The sequence below is a fragment of the Strix uralensis genome, chromosome 11, assembly GCF_047716275.1.
Source record: "Strix uralensis isolate ZFMK-TIS-50842 chromosome 11, bStrUra1, whole genome shotgun sequence".
Taxonomy (NCBI): Eukaryota; Metazoa; Chordata; class Aves; order Strigiformes; family Strigidae; genus Strix; species Strix uralensis.
The window spans coordinates 5,331,193-5,346,647 of NC_133982.1; the positions used below are offsets into that span (position 1 = coordinate 5,331,193).

The following is a 15,455-nucleotide window of genomic DNA, read 5'->3' on the forward strand; positions in this document are numbered from 1 at the left end:
TCACAAATCAAAAGAAGTCCACATTAATTTACTCTAGGAATTACAGAAACATTCAACAAAATACAATATTATTAAAGGATAGTTTAGCCCTTCCCTAAATCCATATTTCAATTAACAATGATACTGCTTCCTTTTGAAGTACGTTTCTGTGCCCATAAAATTACATTAAGAGCTGCAAAGTGACAAAAGCTGTAGTTCCATCTTACAGTGAACTAAGCTCTAGTAACACCTAACATGATTTGCTTACAGAAATATTAAAATAAGCAATAAATTGGATGTTTGGCACAGGCTCTGAGACGTGGATTGTATAAATGCTATGCTGTTTGGTGTTTCACTGGCCTTGCTATACCTCTTCTTATTCTTGGTTTATGCACTTACTGCAATCCAGCAAGTGACTTGGAGTCAAGTCGAAGAGCAAGGGACAGTGGCATCCTTCCAAAGGCACTCTTTTTTCTCCTTCTTTTGGAAGCTGGAACTTTCATGCTAATGATGACATTGTTAACACTGAATATGCAGCTGCATGTCATCAAGACTACTTTAAAAATGCCATCAAGAATAATAACAATTGGGCAACTTTGGGTGTATTTCAAACCAACAAAGATGACAACAAGTGTTTCAATACTCCTGGACACACTGGATTTAATTAGACTTTACTTTTTTTTTAAAGCAGATCCCACCACCAACATGGCAATAGCTGCACTCAACATTCCCAGGAACTGAAATAAATGTCTACAGGTAGAAAAAACCCCAACCACTAAAATTGAAAAAATGTTTTGAATTTCTATCACTATGATATCTAAAAACATACAGTGAAAGCATATGGAGTTTTGTTCTCAATCAAAAGCACTAGCCTTCTAATAGTGATACTTCAACACCTATGTTGGAAGGAATTTCCTGTTTGTTCTGAGAATAATTAAGAGATGATATACTGGGAAAAAAACAAAGCAGAACGTGTTGCTTTACTCAATAAAAAGAGTTGGGAGGAAGGAAAACATTACTCAAGAAGAACACTGCAACAGCATTGCAGGAGTTAGTTATCGAGGAATTAAAGAACCCCAATACACTCTACATAATCTGTTCTGTGAGGCTTTGTCTTTGTTTGGAATACTCAGCTAATTTCTGTGACTTTCTAGGAGATAAAAAGCGAATATATGTACTTCCCTAAGTTGAATCTGTTGCGCCATTAACCTTTCAGACTATTTCAGACAATCACATAATGGGACAGTACTCATTTTTATGAATGGTAATTGTGGAGCTTTCAACCAAAGTTAACTTCTACAGGTTACTACTACAAATATTATTTAATGTCTTGATGCTTTAGAGTTCCATATATCACAAATAAAAAAACGCACCACGATTGCTTTTGCAAACTTGTCCAGAAAATGCTAAATGCATGCGTTGCTTTTTTTCAAATCTTCCTTCGCATCTAGATGAGATGATGTGTCTTTGGTTTATAAAAGCTAAGAATGCTGCCATGGTACATTATGTACATTGTGTATATTGTTCACATTTCAAGAAGCTGCTATGGGTGACCCACAGTAAGTAATAATGGACAAAACACAGGAAGACAGAATACTTTAAGTTTTAATGCAACAAATGAAGAAGGTCTTAACACTGTAAAATCCCATTGTATTGCTAATGCTGTAGAATTGTACATTAAAAACAATTATTGTCTATAGATGTAAAAATAGCAAGTTTTATGATACAATAAAACACAGTATAGAAACCATTTAAAATTAAGTAGAAACCTCTTAAACAATTGAGGCATTAATCTAAGTGTTTCTCCAAATGTATTAAACAAAACACAGTTAATACTGACTCTAAACATGCCCCCATCTTCCCCACTCCCCACCCTAGTTAAACTGATTAGAAAAAATAGTAGTCTCTCAGTTACTGTGTTTTGCATTCTTTCAGAATTGTTTAGATTCTCCATTTCCTTCAAGTACAGTAGAACAACTCTTCACAATACAGTACTACCCCTGAAGTAATTTATTTCCCGACACTATATAATTTTGAAAGTAAGTATTTAAGATTAATTTTGAAGGCTAGAAGAGGCCCAAGGAAGTCTGCAGGAAGGCAATTAAATTTTGAATGCAAATTATTTACACAAACATTAGTGTACTGTAATTACAGCATAAAACTTGCAACATAGCTGATGGGTGCTTTTAACAAAAGCTCCAAATGAAAGAAAGGGAAGAAAAACAGATTACAAAATAAATAATCTAAAGTTCTTCATGGTAGAAACGTTCATCATGAAGCTGCCTACCATAATCCGTTGCTTCACTGTTAAGAAACAAATCCTGGTTCTTAAGAATTTCTGCTTCAGAAAGCTTTTTATCATCATTCAAATCCATTTCTTCAATAAGGTGAAGAGCCTTTAAAATAAATGGAACACCATGTGCACGGTTAATAGATACGAGCGTTTATAAATAATGCTTTTGGAATGGCTTTGTCAAAGTCCTGCCACAACACCATTATTTGCAACAAGCTAGACAAGATTTTGCATTCCGAACAGAGCCTTTCTTTCCTCGGTTTGTTTCCCTTTGCCTCTTTCATTTGGTGGCAAAATCACAGTATCAAATCTCTACCCTCACTATCAATTATATAGCAACAAATCAATGTCAAACCCATAGCTTTGCTTTGAGGGCGGAAGAGAGTATTAAACCAGCAAAGATTAATCATATTCCTGGAAGCACCCGTAGTCCTTGAAATCCACGGGTGAGTGCAGTACACTTCTTTAGTGTATGATCTGCAGGAAGCACAAGCTTAGCATGTCAGGTAGTGACCCTGTGTTTTCAGAGGGCTCCTCTGGACATTCAGCCATGGGATGACAGCTACAGTAGCAAGTTCTTGATGTGTGGGACCTCAACTAGGATTTGGGCCAATGCAGTCTTCAAGATGAGCATTCTCTTTCAGAAGTGTGCACCCGTTATCTCTCAGTCACATATTTACCCTGTGTCTGACAAGAGAAGCATCATTTACAGCTCTCGGGTTAAGCTGTAGGTACTCTTGCTTTCAACTCTGGAGGTATCTACTGTGCTATGCCATTTTTTATTTCCTGAACCTGTGAAGACTCACTTTTCCATCATACATGCATATTAAAAAAAAAAGAAAGTAGGGACAGAGATGTGCAGCTGGATATTCTGTATCTATTTATGACTTGCAAAAATGCTCCATGGCTCTAATTCATAGTTAATGGATAAGTCATCTATGCATAGGAACTTCAACTTTGGGTAGCAGTTAATGTTTTCCCTTATTTCCTGAAAGCAAAAGCTTGCTTTTCTGAAAAAAACTTTCAAATACTAAATCATGACAGTGTCAAATGAAACTGCAAGTTAAAACAATTCTCCGCTGTTGCTTATTTATATATTATAAAAGGAGGGGGAAGTTCAGCAGTAAAACAAAAAAACAACTGCAGGGTTGATTCAGGGTTCACAAGTATTACATAGCTCAAAGCCAGCAGGCTAGTACAGCAGCTCTGTTGTACCTATTTCTGAGAAATAGAGGAGTCCTTGCATTATGTGGGTTTTGTTTCTATTTGCTAAACATCTACAAATACAATGATTTCAAGAATCCTTCTGTTCCTACTTTTTCCGATTGGTTTGGCTCGATGTAACTGCTTAGTGACTTTTAAAAAAAATTATTACTTACATTTAAGCTGACTACATCACCAAAAAGGACTGAAGAAAATAACAGGGACTAATACCAGCCAAGCAGATTTTAAAAGTGCTCTGCATGGCAAAAACGAAGACAAACATCTTGTCAATTCCTGGAAATGGAATGTATAATAATTTTTCTATTTTTACGTTATTTAGCTACCAAGTTTCTCAAGTCATTTTGCAATGCCAAAATGAAACTGCAATATTCAGCTTTCCAACAGCAGTTTATGACTTAAGTCAATCTCTTTAGGATTGATGACTTTGCTAAGCCCTTATATTAACTGAAGAAAAAAATTAGCATGTTAGAGAAACAAATAAAAAAAACTGATTTCTTGCAGAACTGAGCTATCACTGCAGCATGGCCTTGCTGTAAGCTAAAATTTGAATGAACAGTGAAGAACTGCTAAAAAAAACCCCAACCAAGCAAATCAACATAGGTAAGAATAGACTCAACACAGAATGCACGTCAATTAGAACAGTACTGTTTCTGTGAAATAAGAACCAACCACCCTCAAGAGTCAGATGTTAAAAAAAGTCTGTGCAAAGGCTTACAGATCCACATTTACAGAAATACTACTACAGCAATTTAACAGCTTAGCTTCCTACAAGGTTAGATAAGTGAGCACCCGGTGCTGCATGCTAGCCATGTTGCTTTTTCTGTCACCAGCAGAGCTGAGAAAGGAAGAGGTGGGACTCATTACTGTAACGAGATGGTCCAACACAATGCCTGGGCTGTGCTCTTTGACACAGAGCATCTACTGTCTCTCCCAGGAATTATGGAGGCATGGGAAGACCTGTTGTTCCTGCCATTCTGAACACCAAAATCCTCCAGTGCAAAGGAAAGACACTTGGACAAATTAAGATTAAAAGTTATTAGCGGAAAGGCAGAAATCCTCCCTACTGCAGTCGGTGACTGTAAAGTCTGCTTACTAAAATAGGTTGTTCTGGAACACTCAGTGCTTCTCCTGCCTGCTACACAAAAATAAAGACAGCTAAAATGAGAATCCACTTGAACCTATTATGGCATTCTACCCTGATTAAACCATCTGAATGATCATCAAAGTTTGCATTACAACATCTTGAATCACAGAATACTTCCATTTTCTTGTACTTATGAAAAGACAAGTTTTCAGTTCTACAAATTATGGTGATTTATCCACTTAGAAGAGTCACGATCAATTTTTGTTTTCAAAATTATGAACAGCTTCTTTTAGTAGTGTATCTCATTAGATTTACCTACAATAACTAAAAAATAACAGATTAAATACTGTACCCTTAAATCAAACCAGATAAGCTACTTAAACATGTAGAAAAGCACTTTTGTTCATTTATGAACATTCATACAATTAATAGCAACTTAAAATTTGCCTAATGCAGTTAAAAGACCTGCATTTTTTGTCAAACAGAAAAAAGGTTAAAAATATATGCAAAGATCTGCTGAACATTCTTTTTCAATCACTGAGGCATGATAAATCTGAATGCATCTATCATTTTGTTGTGACACCATCAAAACTACTGCATTCATTAAAATCTAAACAGCAGTCAAAACACATACCTCCTCTTGTGCAATACCCTGATTATTAGGTACTATCCAAGACAACAGCTCTTGAGGGTTGAGTTTTCCATCATTATCCTTGTCATAGTCATTCACAAAACGATCCTTCTCAACAAGTATCCATTCTGGATCTTCCCTTGCAGCTAGTAAGACACATTTGTCAAGTTTAAAGCCACTCTTTACCTTAAAGCAGGTATTTTCAACTTTTCTACAAAGCAAATTCATTTAAATGTCACAAAACACAACATAAATATGATTTTGGTAAACAAAGACAAGCCTTACAGACCAGTCCCAATACATTAAATAAATGCATTTGTCTACGAAAAAAATACTTGTATAGAATAAAACAGAATTTAAAGCTAAGGTTAAATTTACAGTTGAACTAAGTGGACATTAAAATCAAGGTTTACCATCAACTGAACTGTTTATTTTAATATCTCTGCAATTGCCCAAATTGATAGTGGAGAAAGCATACTTTATATTGAAAGTGCTGCCAAGTAGATGGTTTCCTACTTATTGGGACAGCTGACATACCAGTAGGAAAAAGTTAAGTGGATGACAGAGATCCTTGACTGAGTTAAAATTAGTCTCTCCCATTAATGTGCAGTAATTGTGTTGCAGATACCATGTTGAGAGTATCACGTGACAGCAATGTGGGCAATACTACAGCCCTCAGACATCGGTCATCCCAGCACTTAACAGACGGAGGAAAGTAGGGAAAAGCTTTAAAGCAACAAGCGTCCCAAAAAGTAGGTAGACAAATAGTGTTTTGCAATATTTGGGATTATGAAATTATAAGGCCATACGAAGTTTTTAAAAACATTCTACTGTCTGTTCTCCTGTTTTAACATCAAGGGAGGTCCATCTGTGGCAAGTAACAGAGAAGGCAAAGCTCTTGCTTAGTGCAGGCTTAATAGTCTCAGGTCAATACTGCAGGCTTTCAAATTAGTCTACTGTCTAATTTTTTTGTTGTTTTCTAAAATACCTGGAATAGAGCCAAAGCAATTTCATTTACTGCTGTTATTTGTTTGTATACTTGTTTTATACTTACCCTATGCACTGGTATTGCACCCTGCAACCTAGCCAGCAATCTTAAACTTGTCTCTAACTCTTCAAGAAATTTAGAAGCAATTCATCAAACTGATAAGCACTGCAGACAAGCATGAACAGGTATTAAGACTTCCTAAACATTATGAAAGCCAAAAGTAGTTGGCATCACAAGCAGATAAATGTTTCAAAAAATAATTAGGTTTCTGTTATTAAGAAAACCAAAAAAAGTCAAGTCTCTCTCCCTCCTAACATCTAGTTTTGCAAGTAGATTATCAATGTCACAATTCACCATACACTCTTGCCCAAAACCAGAAGACAGTTACAAAACCAGACCCACCATGTAGTTTATTAGTCATTTTAAAGTGTGCTGCAGGAACACTGTCTGCAGAAGAGATGGCCATTTGGAGAAAAGTTGAAGTAGCTTCTACAATTATAGCTGATTCTGAATTCTTGCTAAAAAGTTTTATTGACAAAGCTGTTAACTTCCCTATTACCGCAAGGTCCCTAGCAACAATTTTACTCCTTTCCAACAACTTTGGATAGACAGCCTTGGAAAAGCTTTTTTCAAGTCAGAGCAGGAAAAGGATAAAGAACCCTGTAGTTGCATCCGAGATCTGTTGTTTTTACTGGCTCTGGCAAACAGAGATGGTTATACAAGGTAAAATTACAGGTGGTTGATTGGAGTGAAGAAAAACTGACTATTCCCCTATTTCTCCATATCTTCATGCAGCTTAAACATTTTCCCCAGCTAGGATGCTAGTCCACACTTAAGAATTAGCACTCCTTAGGACCAAGTACGCCTTCCACACGCCTCAAGCTACTGTCTTCTTGGAACTGGAGGAGTTATTTGCCCTATCTTGCAGCAAATCAAATACAGTGTATACAATATTTACCTATTAGCAACACAGCTAGAGAAAACTATTGATAAACACCAGATAAGTGTCCTTTATCTTGTTAAAGAAGGAATAGATCAACTTTAAGGAAGGGCAAGAGTGGAAAAAAACCCACAAAGTGACAGCAGATAGGCTTTTGATATCTGGTACAGTGAATGGCCTCCTTCCCCTTCCCCTCCACCTCTCTCAAAACACACACAGCTTCAATCTTTCTAAAGCAAGGCTGACAGCTGCCGCCTTCAGCTGATAAAAGACCAGGAAAGTTTAACCTTACATTCCTGCTGGCTGGTTTCGCAGATGTGTTCAGTTAGCAAAAACGCATCTTATTTCAGCTGCATACCTAGTGATGAGGAACATGCTTCAGCTTTTAGGAAACCAAGATCTAACTTGCAAGGAGACAGAGGAATGGGCTATACACAAACTGCTGTCAAATACATACAGGGCAGACTGAAATAATGAGCTACTATGCCCAGTACCAGGAAGGGGAACTATTCTAAGAGACAGGATAATGTTACTCAGAATCTGTAGGTGGAGGTGTAAGAAGCTGAAAATAAAGGTGCATACAATTCACCCATTCCAAAAGCTTTTGTTCTGTTCCTTCTTTCATGCCCCCACCCTTTTTCCTTACTTGGGTCTCTTCTGTAATCACCAAGGAATTCTTCCAGGCTAACAAATCCATCACCATCTTTATCATGTTCTTCTAAAGCCTCCTGAATGACAAAGTCCTTTTGTATACATACAAAAAGCAAAATACCAATTTGTGAAAAATTAGCAGCTTGTAATTAAGATAAACAGCAATAAATCATTTTAGAGCAATAAGGTATTCTTTAAAGTAAAGACTCCCTCATTTCAAATCTGCTTTATGCAGATTAGTGCAGTAATTGGTTCCAGTGCAACAAAACAGATCTGTTCTTAAGTGTTTAGGATGTTGGGTTCTATGAAAACCAAATCTGAAAGGTGTACATCAAGTTGGAATCCTTCAACATAATTCAGAACTACAGAAGTAGCTGAGAAACATGAATTTGTACAAAGCTGTATCATCTCATTTCACTTTTCTTCTTTCATGTGATGTATTCACTAATTTGCATTTTTGCAATTTTATGAAATTGTTAGGAAAACTGGTTGGTCTTTTGGTCCTGCATTTCCCAGTGAAGCCAGTGTGCCTGTTCTTGTAGTTCTGTCTTTTCTTGCTTGTCCATGATCAACAGTTACGTCACCGCAAACAGAGGCTGTTTGCATGGCGCTCCTCCTGGCAGCTGGCTCTGAGCATCGCACAGCCAAAACTGAAGGCTCTACTGCACAAAAGCACCAATGGACTGTCAACTGTCGGTACCGAGCTGGAATGACACCAACAGTCACAGCAGTGATGGAAGAGATGACCAATGACAAAGTGCTCCTGGCTGAAATAATAATCCACCAAATTCTGACCTGACTACAGACAATATTAAAGCTTCAGATGGGCTTGAATGCTCTTTTTTGGCCAGAAAAGTGACTACTGTGTCCCTTAAGCAAAGTGAGAGTAATCAGCACTTGACCTTTTCCCGTGCAAAGAAATCTTTCCTGCCAGTCCCCCTAACTAGAACTGAACTCTGAACAGGCTTGAAACTTCCTCAACTCCCTCTCACCCATATATTTCCAACCTAACACAATTTAGAGATAGCTATGTCAGTCCAATCTCAAAAGGCTGGGATAGCTGCAATACTAGTTCTTGAAACAGGTTTCAAAGAAAAGCACCGAACTACTGCTCCAGCTCCTGACCTCCAGCACTGGATCCACAACACATTATCTGATTTTTAATTTGGTCTGTAAAAGCAATACATATAACTGCTCAAAAGCACACTTCCTGTAGTACTGGGGCTAAGCACATGAAAAAGATGTTGCATCTATACACACAGGCTGATAAAGACACTCTCCTAAATCTTACCGTCATATACTCCACTTCTTCAGGATGTTCAAAAGCAACAAATTCATCCACATTTAGATCAGGAACATCATCTCTATTAGCTTTTTCAAAACGCTTTTTCTCCTTTAAATGAAGCTTACAAAATAGATTTAGTTAGAGCACTTAATGAAAAGGAAGAACAACATTATAGTAGCTGGCTCTAAGTTCATTAGAATATTAATTATTTCACATTACCTACTCATATTATACTGATGTTATATTTTCACTAAAAAGAGCTCATCCAGAGCAATGAGAACAGCACTTTTAACTGAGGTAGTTTTATTCTAACAATTGCATAAAAGCGTCCTTTTTTTCAATTTAAGGAGACATCTGACACACGATCTTAGCCAAGGCTTCAAAAACACAAAAGGGGATATAATGAAAAGACCAAGAATTCATGTTTTTATACATGCTTCCTCTTCTGAAATTCCCAAACTAACCTTGTGGAGTACAACGATTATGATTAACAGTAGCCGTTTCAAATTCCAAAATTTGTATTTTAAGCACATTTAACTTTCTGGATCTATATCTTATTTATATAAAGGGCTGTTTGTAGTTCAACGAAGGTCTTGAAACACCATATATGTAAAATGCCTTTTCTGAAGCCATTTTAAGTGGTGAAGGATCAGACAGATTCCTTTAATACAAGACTGTTGTCCATTACATCTGAACATATTTCAAAGCAAAGTCACTTCACTAACCTATTTTAAGTATAAATATTAGCATGCCTTTTAAAAATAAATATCCCCAATAAGCAGGCAAGTTCTTATTTCTGAATGTCTTGTAGTTCCTGTTTCTGTATTCCAAATGTGCAAAAATTTTTTTTTTCTCCTTTCATTTCATACAGTCTCCTTAGACAAAATAAAGACCCACACCACTGATAACTGATCTCTACTCAAACTGCATGTGATGTGAACTATAAAAATTTTGGAATCCCATGACTGAGTGTGTCGTGTTAAGAGTGTGACTCTGATCTGGATAAGTGAGAAGCCAGCAAATGAGAAATCACACATATTTTAAACATAACCATTTGAAATTGTACTTCCTAGTACAATTAAGTACAAGATCTTAACTATTCTGAAAAGTAATTATATGTACTCTTAAAGAGAAGCTGACCTGAGGTGAGGGTTTAAATAGGAAAGCAGTTCAGAAGGACTGACTACAGAAAGCACTAGACTGCAACATAAGCTTGAACTATTAAGGGAAAAAAGTCTTATTTTTCAGTGGTTTTTTGAGAAGTGATGAACAAGGCTGCCATCTTCTGGTAAATTCGTATGTTTACTTGATGTCAATTCTAAATCAATACCATAGTCTAACTTGTCCATTTTGATTAGAGCAAGATCACTACTTCCCAAATGTAAGGACAGTGCTGAAGATGGCTGACATATGATGCTTGTACAGTGCTGCTCATTTTGCTCTTTACAATATATGTCAGCAAGCAGGAAAAGCTATCAAGCAGTCGAAGTACAGCATAAGTGAGTAGGAGTTCCAGCTCAGCATACTTATCAATGATGGCAGTATCTCAAACATGGGATCAATATTTTGACTGGTAGTTGCATTTAAAGGCTTGTTTTATTTAAAAGCTACGTAATTATTCAGTTAAGTGACCTCCAAAGCTTTACAGTTTGTTTCTTTAGCGTGTAAAATCCCCTGCCCATTGTCTATTTTAGCTTCACTTCTGCCAACATCCTTTATTAATCTACTACTACTTTACAAAAAGCAGGCAAAGCAATCCTCACAGAAAAAAAAAACAACAAAAACACCTCAAGCCAGAATAGTCTAAGAACTCACTTATTCTCTTTTTGGAAAATATTTACATGTACTTGTAAATGTGTAACTTGAAAGGAAACCACTTTTGCTATGTGGTGACTCTTGGTGAACCCTTCCTCTCTGCCTTTCTTGCCTCTTCCCACTCTTTAGTATCTGCTTTCATACATGAGATTAATCCATAACTTCTGTTGTTTACACATCCAGTTTTAGCTATCAGAGTTGCATTCTGATTGATAAAAATGTCTCAATTGCTATTGCTTTCTCTGTGGGTCTCCAATGGACAGAAATTGTTAAAGCAGGCAATACTGATACCCCACACTGGGTACTTGAGAAATAACTGAAAAAGTGGATAGAACAGTGCAGTAGAGGGGGTTAAAGAGTACAAGTGTTTCCTTCATCTCCAGCTCCAGTGGTGCTGGCCCCTGCTGAAGGCAGGACACTGGTTAGGCTACAGACCTCATCTAACAAGATTGCCATCTTGTTTTAAGATGATGGCTGGAGACTCTGCTCTGTGGTAAGACTGTCAATAGACCTATACTCCACTCAGCTAGCAAAATACACTCAGGAGGTACAATTTCATTCTGTCTTTGTTTTGTTGGTAGCAGCTTTAACACTCCATTACTTTCCTTTAATTACTCCCCTATCTCAGATAGATGAAAGTGTTAAAACATGTGCCAGCTGCTAGGGTTTCTCTACCCATCTTGTTCCGTCACAATAAACAAACATTGCTGCGTTTTGCCAACAGCTTACAGAAACTGATGCTGAAACATTTTACCTGTCGAAATGATTCTTCTTCTTGATCCTCCAGGACAGTGTTCTCATCAAAATCAATTACACGATCATACATTTGCATATTATACTCCTTCCAAGACACTAATCCATCACCATCTTTGTCATAGTCGTTGAAGTGTTGCTTAGCTTCTTGTGTAACATAATGTTTAAAAGACTGCTGTATCCAGGAACTCAGCTCATCTGTGAAAATCATTAAATAAATTTTAAAAAATCAGAATCATCTGCACTATAAAAACTGTAAAGATTCTACAGGTCTGTTCAGTCTGGAGTATACTCTGCAATTCAGATGTAAGCATATAGGCAAGAGGTTAGTTAGAGCAAAACAATCTGTTTCCTTTATGCTATGGCTTTTTTCAAGTTAACTGAATGAGAGAATAGATCATAGCTAGAGCCTTCCATTTTTCTTTGGTATTACCATTTCCTCACCAATATCTTTAGGCTAGAGTTACACGGTTACTTTAGTCTGGCCTATATTAGTGCTGCCAGAAAAAATGTGATGCATCCCTCTCTGATACACATGGGAAGTGGTAGGAAAAAAATGATGACATTCATACAGCTGCACAGTGAACTGGATCACTAAAAACTTATCCCGTAAGAAGGAAGATTCTTATTTTCAGCTGAGAAAGCGCCGTTATTTAGCAACCTGGGACCTGAACAATGGAAGCAGGAAGCCTGCCCCTTTCGGTGCCTGCTGCCATTTATGTCACCTTGAAACGTTTATGTAGCCATGCCTTTTCAAATCTGAAGGTAATCGACACTGTAGCACCCTTTCACCTATTTTTTTCCAGAGCTTTATGAAAATGATGCTGAATGTGGTTCAGACAGACAACTCTAAACATAACCTGGTACCCAAAAAAAACATTGTTCCTATCAGTTCTGGGTTTCTTTTGAAAAATTCACAAACTGAAATAAAACTAAATTCACTGCCATTTCCTTAATTACCCTAAATAAAATATTAACATATATTTTCCCTTTACTAGGGGCTTAAATCAAGCCTTATATATTCTGGAAATGCTTTTAAGCTACTTGGTTTTATAGAAATGTGGCTAAAAGCTTAATATACAGATGAATTCCCACAAATACACTGAATTGACTTCATTTAAAGATTGGGAGAACATATTCTCTCAGTATCATCCAGTTATTTTCAGGTGCCCAGAAGAGGAAGACAACTTCCTCTGCATTGCAAAATTATATAGCTAAATCAAGTCAACTGAAATCCTGCTCTGAAGAGTCATGATGACTAATAAAAAATCCTACAGAAATTACTACTTCGGTGTAGAAAAAATTTTATAGCATTTTTTAAATACTGAAGTATCTTATTCTATCCTTCTTGACAGAAGTGCCAGTACAACTTTACTAGCTTTATTTAAATATCTTTGAAAAGCAGCAAGATTTTTTAAAATGTATTTTTAATACTGAATTTATATTACCAAAGGAACCAATTTTATAACAGATTCTGTGAACTGACTGAACACGTGGAGGCGTGCATACCACATTCTATAACCACTGAGGCTTGTGCACAAAACCAGCTTTACCTTATAAGAAACCGCAACATGGTTTCTTAAAGATGGGTAACATATAATTTATAGCATGGTTTATTTCCCAGCATTTGAGGCACAGCCATCTGAACACATAACATCCAGTGCCATTAATCAGAAATACTTAATGCTCTGACATTAGAGAAGCAGTATTGATATACCCCATCTTCTCACAGTTAGCCCCCAAATGGAAGCACCACTAATAAGGAAAACGTTCTTGAGAAGTGTTTTGCAATACAATGAGAAATAACTGAGCTGAAAAAGCTTTGATACTGTAAGTTTCTTAGTGTAAAGACACGTTCACATCTGAGTTTTCCTTGAGGAAGTGAGGGGAAGGCAAGTTTCCATTAGACTGAGAACCAGATGCAATACATACCATGAGGATGGTGTCTGGGTGGAATTTCTACACTTTAGGTAGACCTCTTCCCTCACAGCCTTTCATGTTGGGGACTGCCTGTTGTTCATTACAGGGATTAGCCATCCTGCCAAACTTATACACTACCTCACCTCTGCACAGTCTGATGCAGGAACACTGAAATAAGTGTCTGGTTTATTAGTTTCAGCACATGAAGTGAAAGACATTCAAGAGCTGATCTCGTCTTTAAAAGCGTATTTTGTCCTCTCACCCAGAAAGCTTCCTGCATGTTTAATATCATGTTAATGAAGTATCAGTGTTCTGGCATTTGAACAAGCACTATACTTGCTCCGTGTGTGTGCATGTGAGAGACTTTTGATTTTTTGTCAAAAGCACAGCAAAACAACAAAAATACATTTTCATGATGAGTTTTAGAATTAAATTAAGAAAGTGTCATGGTGATGTACTGAAAGGAAGGGCCTGAGTTCACCGTGGAGTGCATTGGTGTGACTGATAAAAACCTGTCTGGGAAGAGACATTTGATACTATATTGTGATGAAATGAATATACGATCCCTCAGGGTCACTTAGTGTCACCACGTACTGAGGTGCAAACATGTTGTATTATGGCTGCAGTGTACTTTCTTTGCCTCTTGAACTTGCTCTCCCGAGTTGCACAAACAGGATTTCACACAGAGAAATCCACCTGAAGCAAAGAGGCTTCCTTCAGACGAGCGAGGGGCAGGCACAAGCGCAAAGCTGGTACTTGCAACTTGGTCCCGCGCTCTTGCCCACACGCCTCCTGCGTGCTCCTGAGGGCCCGCGCTTCTTTCATCGTCTGAAAGAGAGATCCCAGGGACTGAGACACCCTCTCCGTGAAGTCTGGCGGCATTCCTAACGCCCTGCGCAAGAGGGTCGTTCCGTTTCCCACAGAGATGCTCCGCGGCCTCCTCTGAGGGCGCTGGGCCAGACCTGGCAGAGGGGCCCCGCCCGGGTAAGCCCCGCCGCGCGTTCCCGGCCGGGCTCCGGGGCACGGCCCCGCCGCGGCCCCGGGCCAGCGCGTTACCCTTGCTGAGGAGACCGTCCGCGTCCGAGTCGATCCTCTTCACAATGGCCCGCAGCCGCCGCTGCTGCTCCTCCGGGCTGAGCCGCGCGTACTCCTCCGCCTCCTCCTGCGGCAGAGGCAACTGCGCGTCACCCCGCCGCCCCCGGACCCTCCTCGGACCCTCCCCAGCCCGGCGGCGCCCGCCCCGCGGCCTCGCTGGCGGGAAGCGCCGCGCTCGGCCCGCTGCCGCCCGCCCGCCCGCCCGCCGGGGGCCGCCGCCGCCCACCTGTCCGCCGAGCAGCGCCTCCCGGTCGTAGTCGGCGCGGTGCTGCCCGTGCGCCGCGCCCAGCGCCGCCAGGGCCAGGCCCAGCGCCAGCAGCAGCGGCCGCCGCCGCCGCATGTCGCCCGCCGAGGAGGGGACCCGCGGAGAGGGGCGGGGAGAGGCCCTGCGCAGGGCGGGCCGAGCGGCGGCGGGGGCGCGGGGCGCCGCCTGCGCGGAGGGTCGGGCCCGCGGCAGCGCGGAGGGCGGGCCCGGGCCCTCGGGGTACCCCCGGCCCCGGGGCGAAACGCAGGCTGCGGGAACGCGCGGCTCGGTAAGAGCGGGGAGGTTTATCCTCCTCCTGCCCAGCCCGTTACGCTCCACCAGTGGACGATACTCGATACTCCCTACATCTACAGATAATTTTCCAGCTTTTATGCATCGGTGAAGCCCGGCAGACTGAAGTGACTGTTACCAGAACTTCAGACAAGCATCAACAAACCCTGGCATGAGGGATGAGTATCAGGAAACGAGCAGCGTAGATGTTTTGTACCAAAAAGGAACAAACGTTTCTCTTACCTGAGGACCCATCGTACAA

The 15,455-nt window shown here is 39.6% G+C and overlaps 1 protein-coding gene across 3 annotated transcripts; it reads right to left on the bottom strand.

Moving 5' to 3' along the window:
• Positions 1-1,566: 1,566 nt before the first annotated feature.
• Positions 1,567-15,040, bottom strand: RCN2 (reticulocalbin 2). Of its 3 annotated transcripts, none has more exons than XM_074880409.1 (7): positions 14,885-15,040; positions 14,620-14,725; positions 11,645-11,841; positions 9,082-9,183; positions 7,786-7,882; positions 5,215-5,357; positions 1,567-2,375 (listed from the first exon to the last, which is right to left on the bottom strand). In XM_074880409.1, the coding sequence occupies exons 1-7, from the start codon at positions 14,996-14,998 to the stop codon at positions 2,223-2,225; spliced, it is 912 nt and encodes a 303-aa protein (XP_074736510.1). In that variant the 5' UTR covers positions 14,999-15,040; the 3' UTR covers positions 1,567-2,222. The 3 variants fall into 3 exon arrangements, with proteins under 3 accessions (XP_074736510.1, XP_074736509.1, XP_074736511.1); XM_074880408.1 differs by having other exon boundaries at positions 9,082-9,195; XM_074880410.1 differs by lacking the exon at positions 1,567-2,375 and adding an exon at positions 2,383-2,959 and having other exon boundaries at positions 9,082-9,195.
• Positions 15,041-15,455: the final 415 nt, after the last annotated feature.